The 21,825-nt window shown below is 39.3% G+C and overlaps 1 protein-coding gene across 1 annotated transcript in view; it reads left to right on the top strand.

Moving 5' to 3' along the window:
- plekhg1.S (pleckstrin homology and RhoGEF domain containing G1 S homeolog) overlaps positions 1-21,825 on the top strand; it is a 130,091-nt gene that overhangs the window by 25,165 nt on the left and 83,101 nt on the right. Inside the window, exon 2 of the mRNA XM_018265183.2 lies at positions 17,878-17,952. Within this exon, the coding sequence (XP_018120672.1) occupies positions 17,904-17,952 (49 nt within the window). The 5' untranslated portion in view covers positions 17,878-17,903. The remainder of the gene's footprint in view (positions 1-17,877; positions 17,953-21,825) is intronic.

Raw genomic sequence — 21,825 nt, forward strand, 5'->3', positions numbered from 1 at the left:
CTGTAATTTACAATATATTCATGGCTTTTGTGTATTATAAGGATATAATTTCCAAGATATTCATGGCTTTTGTGTATTATATATATATATAATCTCAATGCACAGTGCTTGATACAGATATACTGTTTTTTTGCAACATATGTCTGTACAGATTCAAAAACAGTAGTAAAAAAATACTATTTTTATACTTATACTAATATTCTTATATTATTGCATGTTATAGATAGAGGTTCATAGATAGAGTGTTCAAATATATATATGACTGTATAAATCGCCAATCCAAACGTTAACTTATGACAAAATTATTATACTCATCTTGATACTGACACCAAAATGACTGAATATAGAAAGAGTCCTATAGTTATCTTTAGTATTAAATACATTAAATACATCTTCATTTCCAGTCATTTCTAACTAGCCAGGGAGGGTTTCTGTAACAGAAATGCATTTTGGGTAGCAACAGTATAATAGGCGCTCTGTGGTTGTGCCATTTTAATTCCATTAAAATAAGCACCCACTGAGAATATTCCTATTAGAACCCTAAGAATTAAGCACTAGGTAAATATATCAGTCTTAAATAATTGTGAAAAGGTTGATACTTACATGGGGAGGCACATTTATCAAGGGCCAAATTTTCGAGTTCATGTGAGTTTTTTTAAAACTCCCATAAACTCAAAATATGAACAATCTAACTTTATTAATAAAATCTAATTTTGTCAGTTTGGACGAATGTAATCGACCTGAAAACTCGAATCAAATTCGATTTGAATTAGAAAAACTCAGGAATCCCCAAATTGATCCCAGAACCTTTCCCATTGACTTATACAGCAATTTGGCAGGTTTAAGGCGGCAAATAGTCAAATTTGAGTTCTTAAAGGGCCGGAGTATGATAAATCTTGAAATTCGGATTCCAATTAAAACTCGAATCGAGTTTGGATAATTCACAATTCAAATTTGACAGTTTTGACCAAAAAAAAAAAAAAAATCAGATTTTCACTTTGACCCTTAATAAATCTGCCCCTAGAAGTTAAACCTTTTTTTGTTACATCTATCATAACATGTCTTTGTCTGCTATTTTGCCACAAAAGCATTTTACTAATGCTTTTAAATCCATCTGATCCCTCATGATCCTCTAATGAGGGGGCTGCAATATTTATGCAGCAGTAGTCCATAAGCATTAGAAACAGGTTGAGAAGGACTCATTGGTTATCACTGTATCAAAATTCAGGTGCTGAGTATTCTGGGCTTATTTAATTAAGTTTCATAAACTTTGTATCTTTTTCTGCCATCAGTGCAGGAGATCAAATCAATCGGGACTATCCCTCGAAAATCTAGATAGTTGGGAGGTATGACAACTTATTAAAGCAGACCTATCAGGAAAAAACAATCAACATGACCTATACAGTAGGTAACTTTTGATGCTCATTAATTTTTTCAAGAGTAGTGTCAGTAGTGTCAGTATCACTTTAAGAAAGCCTGCCTGTAAATTCATAATGATCTTGTAACAGGAAACAGAAACACTCCAGGCACCTATTTGACCATTTATCCCCCACCCTCTTTCAACTATTCTTACGCAGTTGTTCTGTCAAACAATTTATTCTTTGACAAAAAGTGGAAAATGATATTGTCATGGGTAAAGTAGCTCCCAAAAATAGATCACAATAGGGCGACTGGGCTTCCCACACCCAAATACAACTGGTTGAGAGAAGTGATGAGGGTTTGATATTTTTCAGTTGTTAGATGGAAAAACTAATGGCAGTAAACTATTTTTAGGTTAGCTGGGGCAATTTGTGTTCCTAAGGGCTCTTACTCATGAGCGTTTTTACCTGCGCTCCCCTGCGTTCCGTTTTTCGGCGTTCAGCCGCAGGGGAGCGCAGGAATAGACGCATTTCATTATTTCAAATGGGGCTGTACTCACACAGGTGCGTGTAGGCGCTGAACGCAGGAAAAATGCAGCATGTTGCGTCTCAACCTGCGTTCGGCGCCTACATGCGCCTGTGTGAATACAGCCCCATTTGAAATAATGAAAAGCGTCTATTCCTGCGCTCCCCTGCGGCTGAACGCCGGGGACGCGCAGGTAAAAACGCTCATGTGTAAGAGCCCTTACAGACACTACTGATCCAGTAGTATATTTGATATGATGCTATTGCCACCACCTAAGAATACATATAAATTAAACTATTAACATAATCATAGTGAAAAAAAAACGACAAAAAAAAAATAGAGCATGATTACCATATAAGATTATTTTCATTTGTTTATATCATTGCACCATTGTTGTCGTTTGTCAAAAATAGATTCTGTCTCTTCCACACGCTTAAAATATTCCTCTGGCAAAAAGATAGCAAGATCACACGGCAGAATGGGAAACAGATGTTTTGCTTTGAATTTAAATCAAGCTCAATAGAATGGAGTAGGATAAACTATAACAGAATGAATCAGTGGCAGCTTGAATAACCTGCAACTCAGTACAATGCTATTTTTGAACTTTATTAATGCAAGATGTACAATCAATATGACTTCACTTGGCAATACTTGGCATGCAGAGTAAATATTCCAACAGTGGAGAGATGGAAAGAGAAATTAATATCCTATGGCGCTTGTCATACTGCCTTTAAATATATTGCTCCACAGTCAAATACTATTAAAAGGTTTGCGGAATAATAGATTGCAGAGTAATTGCAATCTATTATTTGAATGTAAAGTCAGCACATGCAGTGTGCAATAATTGTACTATCCATGGTAAACCTGATTGTAGCAAGTCAGTACAGGTATGTGACCTATTATCCAGAATGCTTGGGACCTGGGGGTTTTCAGATACGGGATCTTTCCGTAATTTGGATCTTCATACCTTAAAGTTTCCTAGAAAATCATTTTAACATTAAATAAAGCCAATAGGCTGGTTTTGTTGGCAATAAGGATTAGTTATATCTCAGTTTGGATCAAGTACAAGGTACTGTTTTATTATTACATAGAAAAAGGAAATATTTTTTTAGAAATTATTATATTATTAGATTATAATGGAGTCTACGGGAGACGGTCTTTCTGTAATTGGGAGCTTTCTGGTTAATGGGTTTCTGGATAATGGATACCTGTATAACTACAGTGCATAAATGGGGGGGGCCAAGGCTGGCAGGGGTTTAGCAGGCGGGTAACATGGGCCTTAAAGAGGGCGTGGGGGGTCCTGGGTTAGCAGCCCCAGTGGTCTTCAGACACCTCAATCGGACCCTGTACAACAACACACCTTCTTTATACTAAACCTATAACATGCCAGTGACAAAGGGTAAAACACAGCCAACAGTTGTTGAATAAACAAAGTGAATGAAGGAATACTAAAGCAAAGCATTAATCTCATGATTCGGCTTTCATATATGTTTTTGTAACCCATGTTCCTGTTTGTCTGAACAATTAACTTTGCAAACAATTCAATTGCTTTTTGTTTTGCAAGGGCCCATTCCCAATTAAGTAATCTATGCCGCCAACCTCTCACAAGCCTTCCCATGCTAATTCCAAACTGAGAAAACTGAAAAATTTACCAAATATGCATTAAATGGTAACTACTGTGAAAATGAAAATGTATAAATATATAAATAAAATATATTCTAAATAAACTCAATTAAAAGTTCTGTAGCGTTTCTGAAATAAAAGTTGTGACGAAGGGTTTCCCTTTATTTTGATGCCTTAGAACATGATCAGTGCTAAAGAGGTTTACTCAATGATACAGGTAGTTGGTCCTATTACACCACTTTGAAATTTGGCAGGCATTAATATAGATGCTATGCACTTCACTGCCAGCTGAAAATTAGATAGGATTCCAGTGGATTTAAGAGCTGGGCCCTGTGCCTATTAATGTTGGAACATCGTCAATATGGCTCATTTAATCAATGGATGATAGATGTTCCCTTGAGGACATGCAGTTGAGTACATGAATAGTTTTTTTTATGAATCTCTCTGCAGTAATAAAAGAATCAGCTTTGATAATTTTAGTTATATGGGATCTTTCTGTTTATGTTTTATTTCATTGTGCAGGGGATAAAGGTTAAAAGGTACTGGATGTTTGTGTCTTACTAAAAATATTTGTATTGGGATTTTAATTACAGGGCTAAACCTGATTATTAGTCAAGCAGTTTTAGGCTTAACAGGTACCTATTAAATTTTTAGAAGTAGGTTTCCCTTCAACTAATCATAATTAGGGATGTAGCGAACGTCGGAAAAAATGTTCGCGAACATGTTCGCGAACTTCCGGGCAAAAATGCGAACGGTTCGCGAACGTCGCGAACCCCATAGACTTCAATGTGCCACTGAAGCACAGAGGCCAGAAAAAATATGCCATATAAATGCTGAAAATAGTAATTTTTTTTTGTCGCAGCCACTGAAGCAAGAGGCCAGAAAAAATATGCCATATAAATGCTGAAAATAGTAATTTTTTTTTGTCGCAGCCACTGAAGCACAGAGGCCAGAAAAAATATGCCATATAAATGCTAAAAATAGTCATTTTTTTTGTCGCAGCCACTGAAGCACAGAGGCCAGAAAAAATATGCCATATAAATGCTAAAAATAGTCATTTTTTTTGTCGCAGCCACTGAAGCACAGAGGCCAGAAAAAATATGCCATATAACTGCTGAAAATAGTAATTTTTTTGGTTGCAGCCACTGAAGCACAGAGGCCAGAAAAACTCAGGATTTACCTGTCCAAAAAGTTTTGATTCAAATGAAACCAAACCAGTAGGGTTTGCACCCTAGTTTGTAACGGTGGCGGAGGGAGGAGGACGCTAAAGGACAGCTGTGTGTAGAGTCATGCGGCGTGCAGAGAAGGACAGCTGCATGGGGAGTCAGAACAAGTCTTCCGGCGTGCAGTAACCCTCCGAGATCCATGCCTCATTCATTTTAATAAAGGTCAGGTAATCCACACTTTTGTGACCTAGGCGAGTTCTCTTGTCAGTTACAATCCCTCCTGCTGCACTGAAGGTCCTTTCTGAGAGGACACTTGAGGCGGGGCAAGACAAGAGGTTCATGGCAAATTGTGACAGCTCTGGCCACAGATCAAGCCTGCGCACCCAGTAGTCCAGGGGTTCATCGCTCCTCAGAGTGTCGATATCTGCAGTTAATGCCAGGTAGTCCGCTACCTGCCGGTCGAGGCGTTCTCTGAGGGTGGATCCAGAAGGGTTCTGGCGCTGCCTTGGACTGGAAAACATTTGCATGTCTGACGTTACAGAGTGGCCAAAGTGCTTTGTCCTTGCAGGTGCGCTCGTGGCAGGATTACTGGCACCTCTGCCCCTGGAATGTTGATGAGTTCCTGAAGTGACATCACCCTTAAAAGCATTGTACAACATGTTTTGCAGGCTGATTTGTAAATGCAGCATCCTTTCGGACTTGTGGTACGTTGGTAACATTTCTGCCACTTTATGCTTGTACCGAGGGTCTAGTAGCGTTGCGACCCAGTACAGGTCCTTCTCCTTAAGCCTCTTGATACGGGGGTCCTTCAACAGGCATGACAGCATGAAAGACCCCATTCTCACAAGGTTGGATGCAGAGGTATCCATCTCCGCTTCCTCGTTATCAAGGACTACATCATCCACGGTCTCCTCCCCCCAGCTACATACAAGACCAGGGGTCCCCAAACGGTCACCACAAGCCCCCTGGGAAGCCTGCTCCTGTTGGTCCTCCTCCTCCACAAAGCCACCTTCCTCCTCTGACTCCACTTCTGACACCTCTCCCTGCGTTGCAGCAGGTGCCTGGGCTCGTTCTGGTGATTCCGACCAGAAATCGTGCGCTTCCTGCTCCTCGCTGGTCTACAGCCTCATCTGTCACTCGTCGCACGGCACGCTCCAGGAAGAAAGCAAAGGGTATTAGGTCGCTGATGGTGCCTTCGGTGCGACTGACCATGTTTGTAACCTCTTCAAAAGGGCGCATGAGCCTGCAGGCATCGCGCATAAGCACCCAGTAACGGGGGAAAAAAATCCCCAGCTCTGCAGATCCAGTCCTACCACCCAGTTCAAACAGGTATTCATTGACGGCTCTTTGTTGTTGCAGCAGACGTTCAAACATGAGGAGCGTTGAATTTCAGCGAGTCTGGCTGTCGCAAATTAAATGCCTGACTGGCATGTTGTACCGCTGCTGAATGTCAGCAAGGCGTGCCATGGCTGTGTAGGAACGTCTGAAATGGGCCGACACCTTCCTGGACTGCCTGAGAATGTTCTGGAATCCTGGGTACTTCGAGATAAAACGTTGGACTATTAAATTCAGAACATGTGCCATGCAGGGCACATGTGTTAAATTGCCCAGTCTCAGTGCTGCCAACAGATTGCTTCCGTTGTCACACACCACTTTTCCGATCTTCAGTTGGTGTGGGGTCAGCCACCGATCGGCCTGTGACTGCAGAGATGACAGGAGTACAGATCCGGTATGGTTTCTGCTTTCCAGGCACGTCATCCCCAAGACAGCATGACAACGGCGTACCTGGCACGTCGAATAGCCTAGGGGGAGCTGGGGGTGCACAGGTGTGGAGGAAGAGGACCCAGCAGCAGAGGAGGAGGAAGCAGAGGAAGAAGACGAGGTAGAGAGCGAAGGAGGAGTAGAGGTGGTGGCAGAACCGCGTGCAATCCGTGGCGGTGACACCAACTCCACTGTTGTTGTTGAGCCACACATTCCCTGCTTCCCAGCCATAACCAAATTCACCCAGTGGGCAGTGTAGGTGACATACCTGCCCTGACCATGCTTGGAGGACCATGCGTCAGTAGTCATATGGACCTTTGCCCCAACACTAAGTGACAGAGATGCGGTGACTTGGCTCTGCACATGGTGGTACAGGTGTGGTATTCCCTTCTTTGAAAAAAATTGCGGCTGGGTACCTTCCACTGCGGTGTCCCAATTGCTACAAATTTGCGGAAGGCCTCAGAGTCCACCAGCTGGTATGGTAAAAGCTGGCGGGCTAAGAGTGCAGACAAGCCAGCTGTCAGACGCCGGGCAAGGGGGTGACTCGCAGACATTAGCTTCTTACGCTCAAACATGGCCCTCACAGAAACTTGGCTGGGGGCAGATGACTGGGAACTGGTGGTCAAGGTGGAAGGCGGAGTGGAGGGTGGTTCAGACGGGTCAAGGACAGCAGAGGTAGAGCAGTAAGATGCTGGACCAGAAGGAGGGTGGCTTTTAGTTTGTCTGCTGCCTTTGAGGTGTTGCTCCCATAGTGCTTTGTGCTTGCCGTTCATGTGCCTTCGCATAGAAGTTGTACCTATGTGGGTGTTGGGCTTCCCAAGACTCAGTTTCTGACTGCACTCATTGCAAATTACAACGCTTTTGTCAGAGGCACACACATTAAAAAAATCCCACACTGCTGACCTATTTGAAGCTGGCAATCTGGCGGTAACAGTAGAAGTTGGTGGCAATGGCGGGTGCGTTGGCCGGCTGACCACAGGTGGCGATACATGTTGTTGCCCTACTGTTCCCTGCGAGCTGTCCTCCCTGCTTCTTCTAAGTCTTATTCTCCTCCTGCCTCTCTGACTCTCCGTCTCTCCATCTGAACTATCCTCCTCTTGCTCTCTTCTACTGGGCACCCACAAAACATCAATCTCCTCATCATCATTCTCCTCAGATGCATCAATTTCTTCTAACAGCTCACAGAAGGAAGCAGCAGCGGGGACCTCCTCATCACTCATTATGTCCATCTCTGTTGTGTTGTCTGCCAGAATTATATCTGGTGTAACGTCCTCATCTCCTTCATCTTCTTCTGCCAATAATGGTTGCGCATCACTCAGTTCAAAAAACTCATGTGTAAATAACTCCTCTGACTCCAGTGAAGAAGGGGCGCCGGTGGTGGAGGAAGTGTTACGTGGGGTGCCCATAGCAGAGGAGGATGAGGATGTTATGGTAAAGTTAGAAACGGTAGAGGATGGGGTGTGCTGTGTAAGCCAGTCAACTACCTCTTCAGCATTTTGGGAGTTCAGGGTAATTGCCTTTGTAAAACTGGGCAATTTCCTAGGGCCACAGGATAGCATAGCAGCACGGCCCCTAGTGCCTCTGCGTGGCGGCCTGCCTTTGCCTGGCATTTTTTTTAAAACAACAACAACAACAACTCAGGTGGTGTTTCTGGAGACGGTATTATTATTGATATTTAGACAGAATGTGAACAAGCTCACACAGCTAGGTGGCAGTTGTTTGAAGAACACACTGGGCAAATAATGCCTGCAAGTGCACTACTATTGGTGCACTACTATGAAGAACAGCAAACAGCACTGGACACGTTAAAGAACAGTAAGATAAGTAAAATAAAAAAATATGTATATGTATATTAAAAAAAAAAAATTACTCTGGTTGGTGCTGAACTACTAGGAGCAGCACACCAGTCCCACTCCCCAACACAGCTAGACTAATAGCACTGGGCTCTTATAGTAGTAGTGCTCTGTATGTAGCTGCTGTGGGCACTGCTTCTGATCTCATCTGCTGACTGCTGTAATAACCCATTAGTCCTTGTAAGGACTGCTTTTATTCTCTTTTTTGTTTTTTTACTTTGCTACTATAAGAGCCCAGTGCTATTAGTCTAGCTGTGTTGGGGAGTGGGACTGGTGTGCTGCTCCTCCTAGTAGTTCACCACTACCAGCACCAACCAGAGTCAAAATTGTTACAAAGTATCTTATTTGCACCTGTTAGCTGTTCTGAGCTCTCTGCCAAAAGCTAATTAAGTTAGAAACTGGTTTTTTTCTGGCTGTTCAGTGCAGAGAAAAGAGGGACTGGTGTGCTGCTCCTCCTAGTAGTTCACCACTACCAGCACCAACCAGAGTCAAAATTGTTACAAAGTATCTTATTTGCACCTGTTAGCTGTTCTGAGCTCTCTGCCAAACGCCAATTAAGTTAGAAACTGTTTTTTTTCTGGCTGTTCAGTGCAGAGAAAAGAGGGACTGGTGTGCTGCTCCTCCTAGTAGTTCACCACTACCAGCACCAACCAGAGTCAAAATTGTTACAAAGTATCTTATTTGCACCTGTTAGCTGTTCTGAGCTCTCTGCCAAAAGCTAATTAAGTTAGAAACTGTTTTTTTTCTGGCTGTTCAGTGCAGAGAAAAGAGGGACTGGTGTGCTGCTCCTCCTAGTAGTTCACCACCACCAGCACCAACCAGAGTCAAAATTGTTACAAAGTATCTTATTTGCACCTGTTAGCTGTTCTGAGCTCTCTGCCAAAAGCTAATTAAGTTAGAAACTGTTTTTTTTTCTGGCTGTTCAGTGCAGAGAAAAGAGGGACATTCCGTGTCCAGAAACATCACCTGAGTGACGTAGTGTGATTTCTGCCCTTTACAGCACAAAACGCAGCACTGTGTCAACAATGTATTTTTCAGATACATTTTTGCCCTTGATCCCCCTCTGGCATGCCACTGTCCAGGTCGTTGCACCCTTTAAACAACTTTAAAATCATTTTTCTGGCCAGAAATGTCTTTTCTAGCTTTTAAAATTCGCCTTCCCATTGAAGTCTATGGGGTTCGCGACGTTCGCGAACCGTTCGCATTTTTGGACGCAAGTTCGCGAATATGTTCGCGAACATTTTTTCCGCCGTTCGCTACATCCCTAGAAGTGAGTCACTCTTTTTATACATCAGGTGCAATTGCAGCAGATACAACTCTGAACTATGCTGGAATTATGGAGGAAATGCTGTATGGACATTTGCATCCATTTTACACTTCACATTCAGCATTTGTGGTCATAAATGACCCATATTATTGTTGTATTTGTAGTCTCTGGACTGTGTTAAGATTTACTTTAAAAGGGGTTGTTCAACTTCAAACAACTAGTTGTTTTCGGACAGATCACCAGAAACATGAGTTTCTTCAATGACTTTCTATTTTCTATGTGTGACCGTTTTTCTAATATTGAAGTGTAAAGTGTAATTTTTCACCTTCTGAAGCAGCTCTGAGAGGGGGGTCGTCGACCCTGTAAACTGTTCTAAATGGATACATTTAGTTTATACATTTCTTATCTTTGTCCCTGCTGAGCAGAATCTCTGTGGCAGCTGTTAGAATTGATACAATAGTTGCTAATACTCCAGAGATGTTGCTGAGGAATGTATCAATTAAGGGGCATATTTATCAAGGGTCGAAGTGAATTCGAGGGAATTTTCTAAGTAAAAGAATTCGAAATTCGAAATAATTTTTTGGATACTTCGACCATCAAATAGGATACTACGACTTCGAATTTACTTTGACTTTGATTCAAAGTAAAAATAGTTTGAATATTCGACCATTCAATAATCGAAGTACTGTCTCTTTAAAAAAACGTTGACTTCAATACTTCGCCAAGTTAAACCTGCCGAATTGCTATGTTAGCCTATGGGGACCTTCTACAAACTTTTTCCAAGTCTTTACAAATCGAATTTAAAATCCTTCGATCCATCGCTGAAATCCTTCGAATTGTTTGTTTCGAAGGATTTAATCGTACGATTTTAATTCGATCGATTGATTGCCAAATCCGGTGAAAAAACTTTGAATTCGATATTCGAATTCGAAGTATTTAAATTCGATGGTCGAATTTCAAAGTATTTTCAACTTCGAAATGCGACCCTTGATAAATCTGCCCCTAAATGTTGCAAAATTGTAACAGTTCAGAGTCTGCACCTGAATTACTGAGCTACCAGACTCAAACACCAGAGACATAAACATTCAACTTTAAACTTTGATTTTGGAAAAACAGTAAAAAATAAATAATGGAAAGTAATTGAAAAAAATCTTTATTTCTGGGGAACAATCTAAAAACAACTGAATTGAAAAAAGAGTTTTTGGAAGGTGAACAACCCCTTTAACAATGCTAAATAATATGACATCTTAACATCATGGGGCAGATTTACTAAGGTTCAAGTGAATTTTTAAAGTTAAAAAAGTTTGAATTTAGAAGTAATTTTTTTGAATACTTCAACCATCGAATAGGATACTACGACTTTGAGTTTACTTCGATTCGAAGTAAAAATCGTTTGAATATTCGACCATTCGATAATCGAAGTACTGTCTCTTAAAAAAAAAAAAACGACTTCAAACTTCGCCAAATTAAACCTGCCGAAGTGCTATGCTAGCCTATGGGGACCTTCAACAACCAAGTCTTTGTACATCGAAGGAAAATCCTTTGATCGTACGCTAAAATCCTTTGAATCATTCGATTCGAATCGTTCGAACGCTAAACTCCGTGAAAAATCCTTCGACTTCGATAATCGAAGGATTTCAATTCGAGGGTTGAATTTCGAAGTTTTTTTTAACTTCGAAATTCGACCCTTAGTAAATCTGTCCCCATATGTTTAAATGAAAATAGAGAAGTAATGTTTTGGGCATACTATAAGGTTTAGCCTTTATGCTTCATACTAATGGAAGACTATCTATAATTGTAAATGTTTTCATGTACTTTGCTGTTATTTCTCCCGTTAATACCATTTTCTAATATAATGCAAGTGAATTGTTATTTATTTTATTTCATTGGTGTTCGGGTGCTTTTCGTATGGAAAATTTTGTTTTTTTTGTTGGGTTTCAAAACAATGAAGGCATCCAAAGGAAAACAATGTTACATGTCTCCTGCTTTCAAGCCAGGTCAAATAGTTTTGGTCTCCTTCCATGAATAACTGATTATGAGCAGCTGATATGTTGATTAATGTTTTTCCACAACCACACACATGCCAAGTAGTGAAAACATTCATTCACAGGCAGGAAATCCCCATTCCAAATACTGCATTACATTTCTGAGACACATCATTCGCTTTCCGTAGGTTCATCCATGAATGAGATCTGTGTATTAATGCAGTCTGCAAGTCAATGTGGGGACTTTACATCCATCTCTAATGTCTCCATTATGTTTTTTGGCCATACAGTATGAAATACCTTTAAAATGTTAGAATTCATTTGCCATAGCAGAGGAACGTGCAGTAAAGCTCAACATACATTGCAGGTATTATCCACATTTTTTAATTGAATAATTCAAAAATTTAAGAGATCTCTTTATTTGTCATAGATTTCTTGAATAATAGCATAGTAGGGAGTCAGGATTAATATGTTGTAGTCCTAAATCATGTAGATCTTAATAATGCCATGATATAGCTCACTTAGGGGCAGATTTATCAAGGGTCGAATTTCGAAGTAATGGGAGTTTTTCTGAACTCCCATAACTTTGAAATTCGATTAAAATAGACTTTGAATCGAAGTTGTAGCATATTCCATCGAATTCTAAACAAAATATTTGCTCCTAAAAACTTTGATTTTTCAAAGTCCACCAAATTACTCCAAACAGCTGCTAGGAGGTCCCCCATAGACTAAAACAGCAATTCGGCAGGTTTTAGATGGCGACTGGTTTAAGTTTTAAAGAGACAGTACATGATAAACTTCAATATTCGAATAGTCTAATTTTTTTCAAATTCGAATCGAATTTCGGCCTATTCAGTAGTCGAAGTACACAAGAATAGCTCAAAATTCTAATTTCTTTACTTTTAATTTTCACTTCGACCCTTGATAAATCTGCCCCTCAATGATAAAGGTTATTTTTTTATTATCCATACAATTATCCATACAACTACATTCTTCTTATTATTATTACTATTATTAAAAAAATTCTGAAAACTATTATTCAAGGTTAAAATTGCCACAGATATTAATAAAGCTGTTGTTTTTGTCAAAGGTTCTGGGTACAACCTCCAAGATGATGAGTGAAAACAAGTAAGGGCAAAGTCACACAGAAGAATGTAGAGATTCCTAGCTTTGTAGACATATACCTCCATGGGGGTCAAAAGATCATGGGAATTGTTTTATCCCTCTAGGAACAATCTTCTTAGTCTGAATATCCTTCTTTAAAGTTCAAGTACCTAATAAGGGGTCGCAATCAAGCAACTGGCATCCTCTCCTAAAGGAATACTTTTAGATTGGCTTATTGCAGAACAAAAGCCTGTTCTATCTCCTGTGTGTGTGCCCAAACTGAAATCATTCCCCCAATTATTCACCCCTCAATTATACTCCTAAAAGATGCTGCCCTTTATCAATAAAAGAAATTCTATCTAAATTTACTAGTCATTTATTCGGATCTTTTTTGAAAAGGTATAGTAATAATAATAAAAATAATTCCTTGCTGTTAAAGGGCTCCTGTCATCGGAAAACATGTTTTTTTCAAAACACATCAGTTAATAGTGCTGCTCCAGCAGACGTCTACACTGAAATCCATTTCTCAAAAGAGCAAACAGATTTTTTTATATTCAATTTTGAAATCTGACAAGGGGCTAGACATTTTGTCAATTTCCCAGCTGCCCCATGTCATGTGATTTGTGCCTGCACTTTAGGAGAGAAATGCTTTCTGGCAGGCTGCTGTTTTTCCTTCTCAATGTAACTGAAGGAGTCTCAGTGGGACATGGGTTTTTACTATTGAGTGTTGTTCGTAGATCTACCAGGCAGCTGTTATCTTGTGTTAGGGAGCTGTTATCTGGTTACCATCCCATTGTTCTGTTGTTAGGCTGCTAGGGGGGAGGGAAGGGGTTAATATCACTCCAACTTGCAGTACAGCAGTAATGAGTGATTGAAGTTTATCAGAGCACAAGTCACTTGACTTGGGGCAGCTGGGAAATTGACAATATGTCTAGCCCCATGTCAGATTTCAAAATTGAATATAAAAAAATGTGTTTGGCCTTTTGAGAAATAGATTTCAGTGCAGAATTCTGCTGGATTAACTGATTCATTTTGAAAATTTTTTTTTTTCCCATGACAGTATCTCTTTAATGTACCAGCCTCTGCTTGTATCAGGCGTTTATAGAACTATGCTTATAAGGCATGTTCTCAATGCTGATTTTTTAAAATAAAATTTATAGAAATTTTAATATAGTTACAAAACCCACTCACACATACAACCAGCAATTATATTTTTTATATTTATGTGAATTGTATTTCTTATAATGCACTTATTGTTACTTTTTATTCCAATGACCTCTTGTTTGTTACTAGTAATTTATTGTTTTCCTGTACAGTGCTCTGCCCTCAAGGAGCTCTTTACAAATAAAAATATACATACATACATACAAATAAAATGAGCCATTTTCAGTAGGATGATTTAACACAAAGGGGCCGATCCATCAAGGGTCGAATATCGAGGGTTAATTAACCCTCGATATTCGACTAGGAACTAAAATCCTTCGACTTCGAATATCGAAGTCGAAGGATTTAGCGCAGAAAATTCGATTGAACGATCGAAGGATTATTCCTTCGATCGAACGATTAAATCCTTCGAATCAAACGATTCGAAGGATTTAAATCCAACGATCGAAGGAATATCCTTCGATCAAAAAAATTTAGGCAAGCCTATGGGGACCTTCCCCATAGGCTAACATTGACTTCGGTAGCTTTTAAAGAGGCAGTACTTCGACTATCGAATGGTCGAATAGTCGAACGATTTTTAGTTCGAATCCTTCGATTCGAAGTCGTAGTCGAAGGTCGAAGTAGCCCATTCGATGGTCGAAGTAGCCCAAAAAACACTTCGAAATTCGAAGTTTTTTTACTTCGAATCCTTCACTCGAGCTAGATGAATCGGCCCCAAAGTACATATTAACCTAGGCATAGGGCTCCTTTACAGTGAGATAAAAAGAGGAGTTGTGCTCCCTTTGTGCACCAATATTTATGAGCATATAAAATGCAAAAAAAAGCAGCATCACTGTTGTTTTGTGAACATTGTTTCCTTCTATAATTGCACCCTTTATTTAAACGCCAAAACAGTCAATATCCATTAGCTGTGTTTTCAGAGAGCTGTTGAAGCCAAATAATCAAGCTTACTTTCTCTAAGCTGTAGATGAAAGGATGAAACTGGAAAAACAGATGGTAATGACTTTTAAAATGTAGCTTCACTAATGAAAAGCAGCCAGCACATACCTCAATATGAATCTCATGTGGATGGGCAGCCTATAAAACTGGTTTTAAGAAGAATGTTATCAAGGCAATGGACAGGTTGTACCAGAATTCAAGTCAAAACCATGGCTTAAAACATATCCAGAATGAGATTAAAAATAGAAAGTTTCTTTGTTTGCCAAGTCTTAAGCTGGCCATAGATGTGCCGTCCTTGTGGCCAGCGAACAATCGGACGTCGCAATCTTCCTACCTGCAACTAACCATTCAGATTAAATAAAGTATTAAAATAACAAATCAGACGATGTTTTGACCCTGACAGCAATTGCACGAAAGTTATGTCTGACATATAGTAGTTACAGTCAACCAGTGATATGGTCAGATAAGCAATACACGCAGAGATATTATCGTTAGATAACTGAAATTTTCTAACCTGTCCGATCAACTAAACGACCGATCGTCATGGTACGAAAAATGGCGGGGTTCAGACATGGTCTGAAAATCATACAGACCTTCGATTTGTACAACTTTATCTTTGCGTCTGTGCCTTGCTTTGTGTAAAAATGTTTTACAGGGGAAGATCTTACCCAAATATAATTAATTAAGGACTGACTAATGGCCTGTTATGTGAAATTTGGGAAGCCTACTAGGTTATATGAAAGACATGAAATTATTAAAGAACGGTACTAAAGATTATTCTGTAAGCAAGGCAAATGAGTTTGGATTCGGACTACTCAAAATAAATGATGATTGTGATTTATTTTAAAATATTATTCTCTATGAAACTGAATGTGATTTGCTCTACAAGAGTTCAATATTTCCTCGTTCCAACTATCCTAAGCTAGTCTATTGACAAAAAATATTGCCTATGAACCATTACAGTCAAATCTTGAAACAGAAAAACAAAAATGTAAGCATAATTAAAATTACATTTTGACACTGAAATACCTATATCTTTATTTCCCTTGCTGGAATTCACAGATTATACATATTAGACACATTTATTAGCTGTTTATTTATTTATTAAGCAAAAATGATTATGTGTAAGATTCACATTCATATCACAGGTTTATATAAAACCTGTTTTGTAGTAGAGTTGTTTTTTTTAACCTTCCAAAAAAAATTGCCTGTTTAAAAATCAGTATGGGCTTAAATATAACAATTTGGCTCTTTTGGTGTTAATAAAAGGGTTGTACCAAAAGATAGAACTTTACGGGCATATATCCTTTCCATTCTGTTACTCTTTTCTTGCCAATCATTTTTTCTTCTCTTTTTTCAATCTTCTCATTTTTAATCTCCTTTGTCTTCTATTTGGTACTGTAGGAGCTGGATCACCATCAGTCATTTTGGACTGAAAATCCTGTGTACCCTATTAAAACACATGCTAGCTTATGAGTTAACAGAAAAGCCTTATTCAGACTGTAGGAAAACCAAACATAACTCAGCAACTGAACTATCAACATATGAGATCACATCACAAATAAGAAGCTTGTTCCCATAGGTTAGGAAACCTATAGCCCATACTGGGTAGTTGTACCATCTATGGTCTATCAGCTTTATGGTCTCATATGTGCAGTAATTGTTGGAGGTTTTATCATTAAAAATAGCTTAAATGCTAAATTTAGGGTATGATGGTTGGCTAAATGGTGAAGTCTGGGGTCTCTATAGGAAAAGTTTCTATAAAGGTCTCAGCTTCTGAACAATTTGTAGGTAGAATCAGGGCTGATCCTATCAAATGTGGGGCCCAATTGGGACCATGTTGGCGGGGTCCCTAGACAAAGTGTTGCTGGCTACTGACACACCAAGTATTTAGGAAAATAAGGGCATACAGGCACAAAATAGAAAGGAAAGGGGCAGACAAGGTAAGAGAGTGAGAGGGATGAAATAGGGGCACATAATAGGGGCACACAGGGTAAGAGAGAGAGGGAGGAAATAGGAGTGTGGACTGGGCCAATTAGTTTGGGGCAGGCTGGGCGGATTCAGCTTTGGAGCAGGCTTGGTTGGATTGGGGGCAGACAGGGCCTATTGAGGTTGGAGGAAAGCTGGGCCTATGAGAGTTGGGGGCAGGCTAGACTAGGTCCAATAGGCCTAAGGCCGGCCCTGGGTAGGATGATTGCAAATACATAAGTTCCACTGACATTATTTAACGTTTGAATACAGTTTGAACAAGACAATAATAAACGGAAATAACAGCTGAATATTAGAGTATTGAGCAGCCAAAACAGCTGTAATGGAAAAATCAACAATAACCTTCTGCTCTAGACATGGACAAAAATTATGGATCCTTGTTTCCATTATTATTGTAATCTTTGTTATCCCAGTGGTGCATGATAAGATCTTGTACTTAAACGGAGGATATGAGAAACTAGTGTCACATTATAAAATAATTTATTGCAGTTAATGTTTTTGTCCTGTGTTCTTCCTACGTTTTATGTATTTTGCTACTGCCATCTCTTGAAAAATGTTATTCAGTATACAATGTTTTCCAGTAAGCTTACCAGATCTAGGACTTTCTGTAATAACAGTTTTGGAGTTCTTGTTGGGTTTCAGCAAATCTGTAGTATACTTCTACATGGTGCATCATCAATTATTTATTTAGTTAAATACTGGATTATAGCTAACTGAAGTGGAAAGGACTAGTAATGTATACGCTTGACTAGACAGTCCAACAATCGTAGGAACTAATTGACACTTTTAAGCTAGCCAGGTTTTGCTCCCTAAAAAGTAGATACAATATTAGTGTATTGCCAGTGCAGTCTACAGTGAAATTGGTGAGTACTTGGCTGCCTTAAACTGATGCCCAGCCTTAGCAATCTACTTGAATTGCTGTGCACTGGTCCTTTTAATTTTACTCTAATAAACAAAGCTATACACATCGAAAGTGGCCTGGATGGCTCTTTTTTATATTGTGCGGTATTCATGGCAAAAAAAAAGGGAAAATTAATGTGAAACCCATACTGAAACTGTATCCTTAGCCTGTGTAAAGGTGTCCTTTAACTGGAATTTCTTGGCTGCACATGAGAATCCTTTCCATTCTTTGTGTCCTGCAGGTATTGCCAACCAAGTCTCAGCAGAGATGCCAGATAAAGCACCAGAGGGTACAGAAACAGCATCCCAGAATGAAGGTTAGTATTATATTGCTGACGGAGAGAGGGCTTTCTGTTTTTCTGCTGCATTGCAATACAATATAACTTTGCACAGTTCCAGGAAAGAATTTTAAACCCTGTGGTAGAGAGCTCTAGTTTGCTTTGAGGCTTTTTTCTTCTTGGTAATGCTCATTTTTTCTCATTTTTTCAGTGGATAATAGTCTATAATTTATATTTCAGAGATAGCTTTTGTTTGCGGTAAATCCTAGCTACTGGAGATTCATGACCCATTTGGCATTTCAGATCTTAGTTTGTGACTATTGAACACATGCTAGATTCATTAATGGCATTGTATATTTTGTAGCAAGGTCAGATGATCCCTCCTGTTTTATATCAAAGCCAGAAGTAAATGGAAAGAAAGAAATGGAATTCCCACAAAAGGCCCAATGTCAGAAAATACAGTGGATTATTCTACTCAGAGTACTACCAATTTCATATTTTAACCCAATATATATTTTTCTTTGCAGAGAATATCTAGACATTTTGGGGGTTATTTACTTACTCATTTTTTTCTGATATTTTACCAGAAACAAACTCGACCTAATTCCCATCCATGAATTTGGCTTATTTACTAATATTTCAGTTTGAAAAACATTGGATAAAAAAAACTCCATAAGAGGGCTATTTATAAAACTCAATTTTTTCTGGTCAAGCTTTTTTTTGTGTGAAAAAAACTAATTTTTACAGGAAAAAAACATGCATTTTTTGAGATTTATTACGTCCTGAAGCTGTTAAAAGTCTGAATCCAAAAATACTCCATCTAAAACCTGTCAAATTCATGTAAAAGTCAATGGCAGCTGTCCCTTTAAACATTTGAAGATCTTTTCAACCTTCACAAATTTTGGGAGTTTTGTGGTGTTTGGTGGTTGCTTTTGCTTGAAAACTTGATAAATTCAAGTTTTCAAGTGGTAATTTGACAAAGTCATATGTTTAGAATTAAAGCTTTTTGTTTGTAAATTCGAAAAAATGTATTTATTTTTTTATCCAATTTTTTTTTACCTGTATTAGTAAATAAGCCAAATTCATGGTCAGGAGTTAGGTTGAGTTTGTTCTGGTAAAATATGATAAAAAAAATGAGTTAGTAAATAACCCCCAAAGTATGGAGATCCAAATTACAGAAAGATTGCTTAGTTGGAAAACTTGAGCATTCGGATAACAGGTCACATTACCTGTATGGTGGGCAGAGACATAATCAGACTAGTGTAACATAGTGTAGCATTAACTATTCATATACAAACTGCTTCTGAAAGATCAATTCCACATAACAAGGATAGTGAAATGCATCTTCTATTGACATGGACCATGTTATTTTGTTGATGAAACTTAAGTTTTTAACTTGAATCAAGATGTAGCTACTGCTAGTTGTCAGAAGTTAGGGAACAACGATGGCTGAAATCAGACAAGTAACATTAAGCTGTCCCTTGCTACAGTTGCATAAGAAGTTAGCAAATACAAACTTAAAAGCAGTAAGATTCAGAATGATAGTGCCCTAATTCCTAGGTCAGCCCAATACTGAAAACAAAATGCAGAAGGAAAATTAGCCAGAGAAAATAGCAAGCACTGGACAAGGAGTATCAGTGCTGTCCAATGTGTGTCCTTTTACTTGGGTTAAACTACATGTTTCAGTATTCTTTATAGTTTTGTGGACATTCAGCCTTATATTTTACCAATAGACAACAGATTAAGTATTAGTGAAGACTAGAGAATAGCTAACCTGCAGTCTGATGGAGTAGAGGCACTGCCTACAAACTCATTGTAACGGTTGGCACTCTAAATCTAGAACCGATGCCAAGCACCCTGGTCTCGGCTCGTGCTTCTGCCTGTAGCAGCCACCTTTGACTTCGGGAGGAGCCCTCAGATGCCAGCCAGATCTTAAAACGAGAGGTGCAAGGCGAGGGGTTCTAGACAAGCAGATGGGCACAACCGGATAGCAAGTCTTTGGGCAGAAGGTCGCTGTACAAGGCGTGAGATGGAATCGTAGTCAGAACAGGCCGGGTCTGGGCAGGCAGAGTACAAGCATAGTCAGGCAGGCAAAGGTCAAACCGGGTGATCAATCAGAAGGGATTAGCAGAAGAGGTAGTCAGTATTCAGGCAAGGGTCAGGATTCAGAAGACAGAATAATCAAAAAGCCAGGCAGGGGTCACAACAGGAAACAGGAATCAAGATAGCAAAATAGCTCAAAGCTCAAGCACCAGGAACAAACTCCTATTACGGGCAAAGTCTGGAAGCCCAATTAAGCTATTTATACTATTTGAATTTCGCGCCCTTGTGCACTGACGTCATCACGCCAGCGCGACTGCGCCTCTAAATATATCAGCAGCGCGCTGCGCGCGCCCTAGTGAACAGGCGCCTGCGGCCTAATGGTAGGCCCTGCACGGCGTGGCGGGCGTCCCCGCTGAGGGGGCGGCAGGCATCCCTGCCGTTCCCCCCCACTGGACCACCAGGTACGATCGCTACACTCATGTTCATTTCAGTAAGATTTTTAAAACTCTAGAGCCTGGATTTGATAATTCATTGTTTTATTAGTATGAATATTTTTTTTATTAATTTCCTTAATTGTTTTATTAGTATGAATATCTTTTTAAAGTCCCTTAAATATTAACCTCTTTGACATAGTAAGGGTCATTTTTTTTGTGTGTTTTGATACAAGTTGGGTACAAGTTTTGTCTAGCGTTTTCAAAGGTGGGGGGGTTACATAATTTCTGGAGAAAGGTTTGCATATGATTTCCTGGGTGCAAGTCTGGTGTATCTATTGCTGTGAAACACTGGAGATACAGCCAGGTTCAGGGTGGCAATGGTTGTCCAGCATCAATGCCCACAGGTATGAGCACCATTCATCAGAATAGGTGGGATGAATGCAGAAATGCAGAATTGTGTTTGTCCAAATGCTCTCTCCATTGCATTCATTTTGGAACACCCGCAAATGGGGATGCATTCAGTAATATAATTTAACAAAATTTGTATACACATAAAACTGAAATATATAGACACTCTATTTGGAATACAGAATATTAATTTTATTCTTTGATTTTTTTCTTTTACAAGATAAGCAAGCAAGGTAGCTAGCTTGGCATTATTCCATCTTTGTCACTTTTATTTTAAATAGACAAAGAAAAATATGCTATTGAATTGTTGAATTGGGGAAATTCCAGATTTCAGAGTAGTGGGAGCAGCGGGAAAGCTTGCAATAGCAAACAGTGCTGGAAAAGCCTTATTCTTGTATAATCCGGACTGATACAAAGGTGCATTCATTGTTTGTGGGAAACACTGAGTTGGTGACAAGTTATTGTGTTTGCTTTGTGCGAACGAAAAAAAAAAAGAGAATTTTTTAAAGAGACAGGAATTCTTTAAGCGCGTCTAGATATAAAAAAATCACACTTGTCCTTATCATTTACCTCAACATAATTGTATATATTATTCCTTTAAAAGTGAAGAATAAAGAATAATGCAATCATTATTATTATGCTACTGTATTTTAGTTTTGATACCTATGACTACGTATCGGTGGATACGAAACGCATAAGGTAACGGATGCTTTTAATATGTTGGAAATACACATTTACTTCTTTTAATTCAACGGGTAAATGGAGTGCTCGTCAAATTGTTTCTACTGATTGATACTCACCTACAGCTCCGGCTTGGGGCGATGCACCCGGGCCACCCAAATGATCTGGTGAGTTCCTTCTTGCAAATTACCCTTGATACTGTTTCAGGCATTAGTGAACCCAGGAGCTGGACCTGGGGTTTATACACCCGGGTCACCACCTTATTCAGGTGAGCAATTTTAACGCGAATTTTTGAAATTGACCGCTAGAGATGCAGTCACCATATAGCAAAGGCTTTTGTATAAGA

This window comes from Xenopus laevis, chromosome 5S, assembly GCF_017654675.1.
Source record: "Xenopus laevis strain J_2021 chromosome 5S, Xenopus_laevis_v10.1, whole genome shotgun sequence".
Classification (NCBI taxonomy): domain Eukaryota; kingdom Metazoa; phylum Chordata; class Amphibia; order Anura; family Pipidae; genus Xenopus; species Xenopus laevis.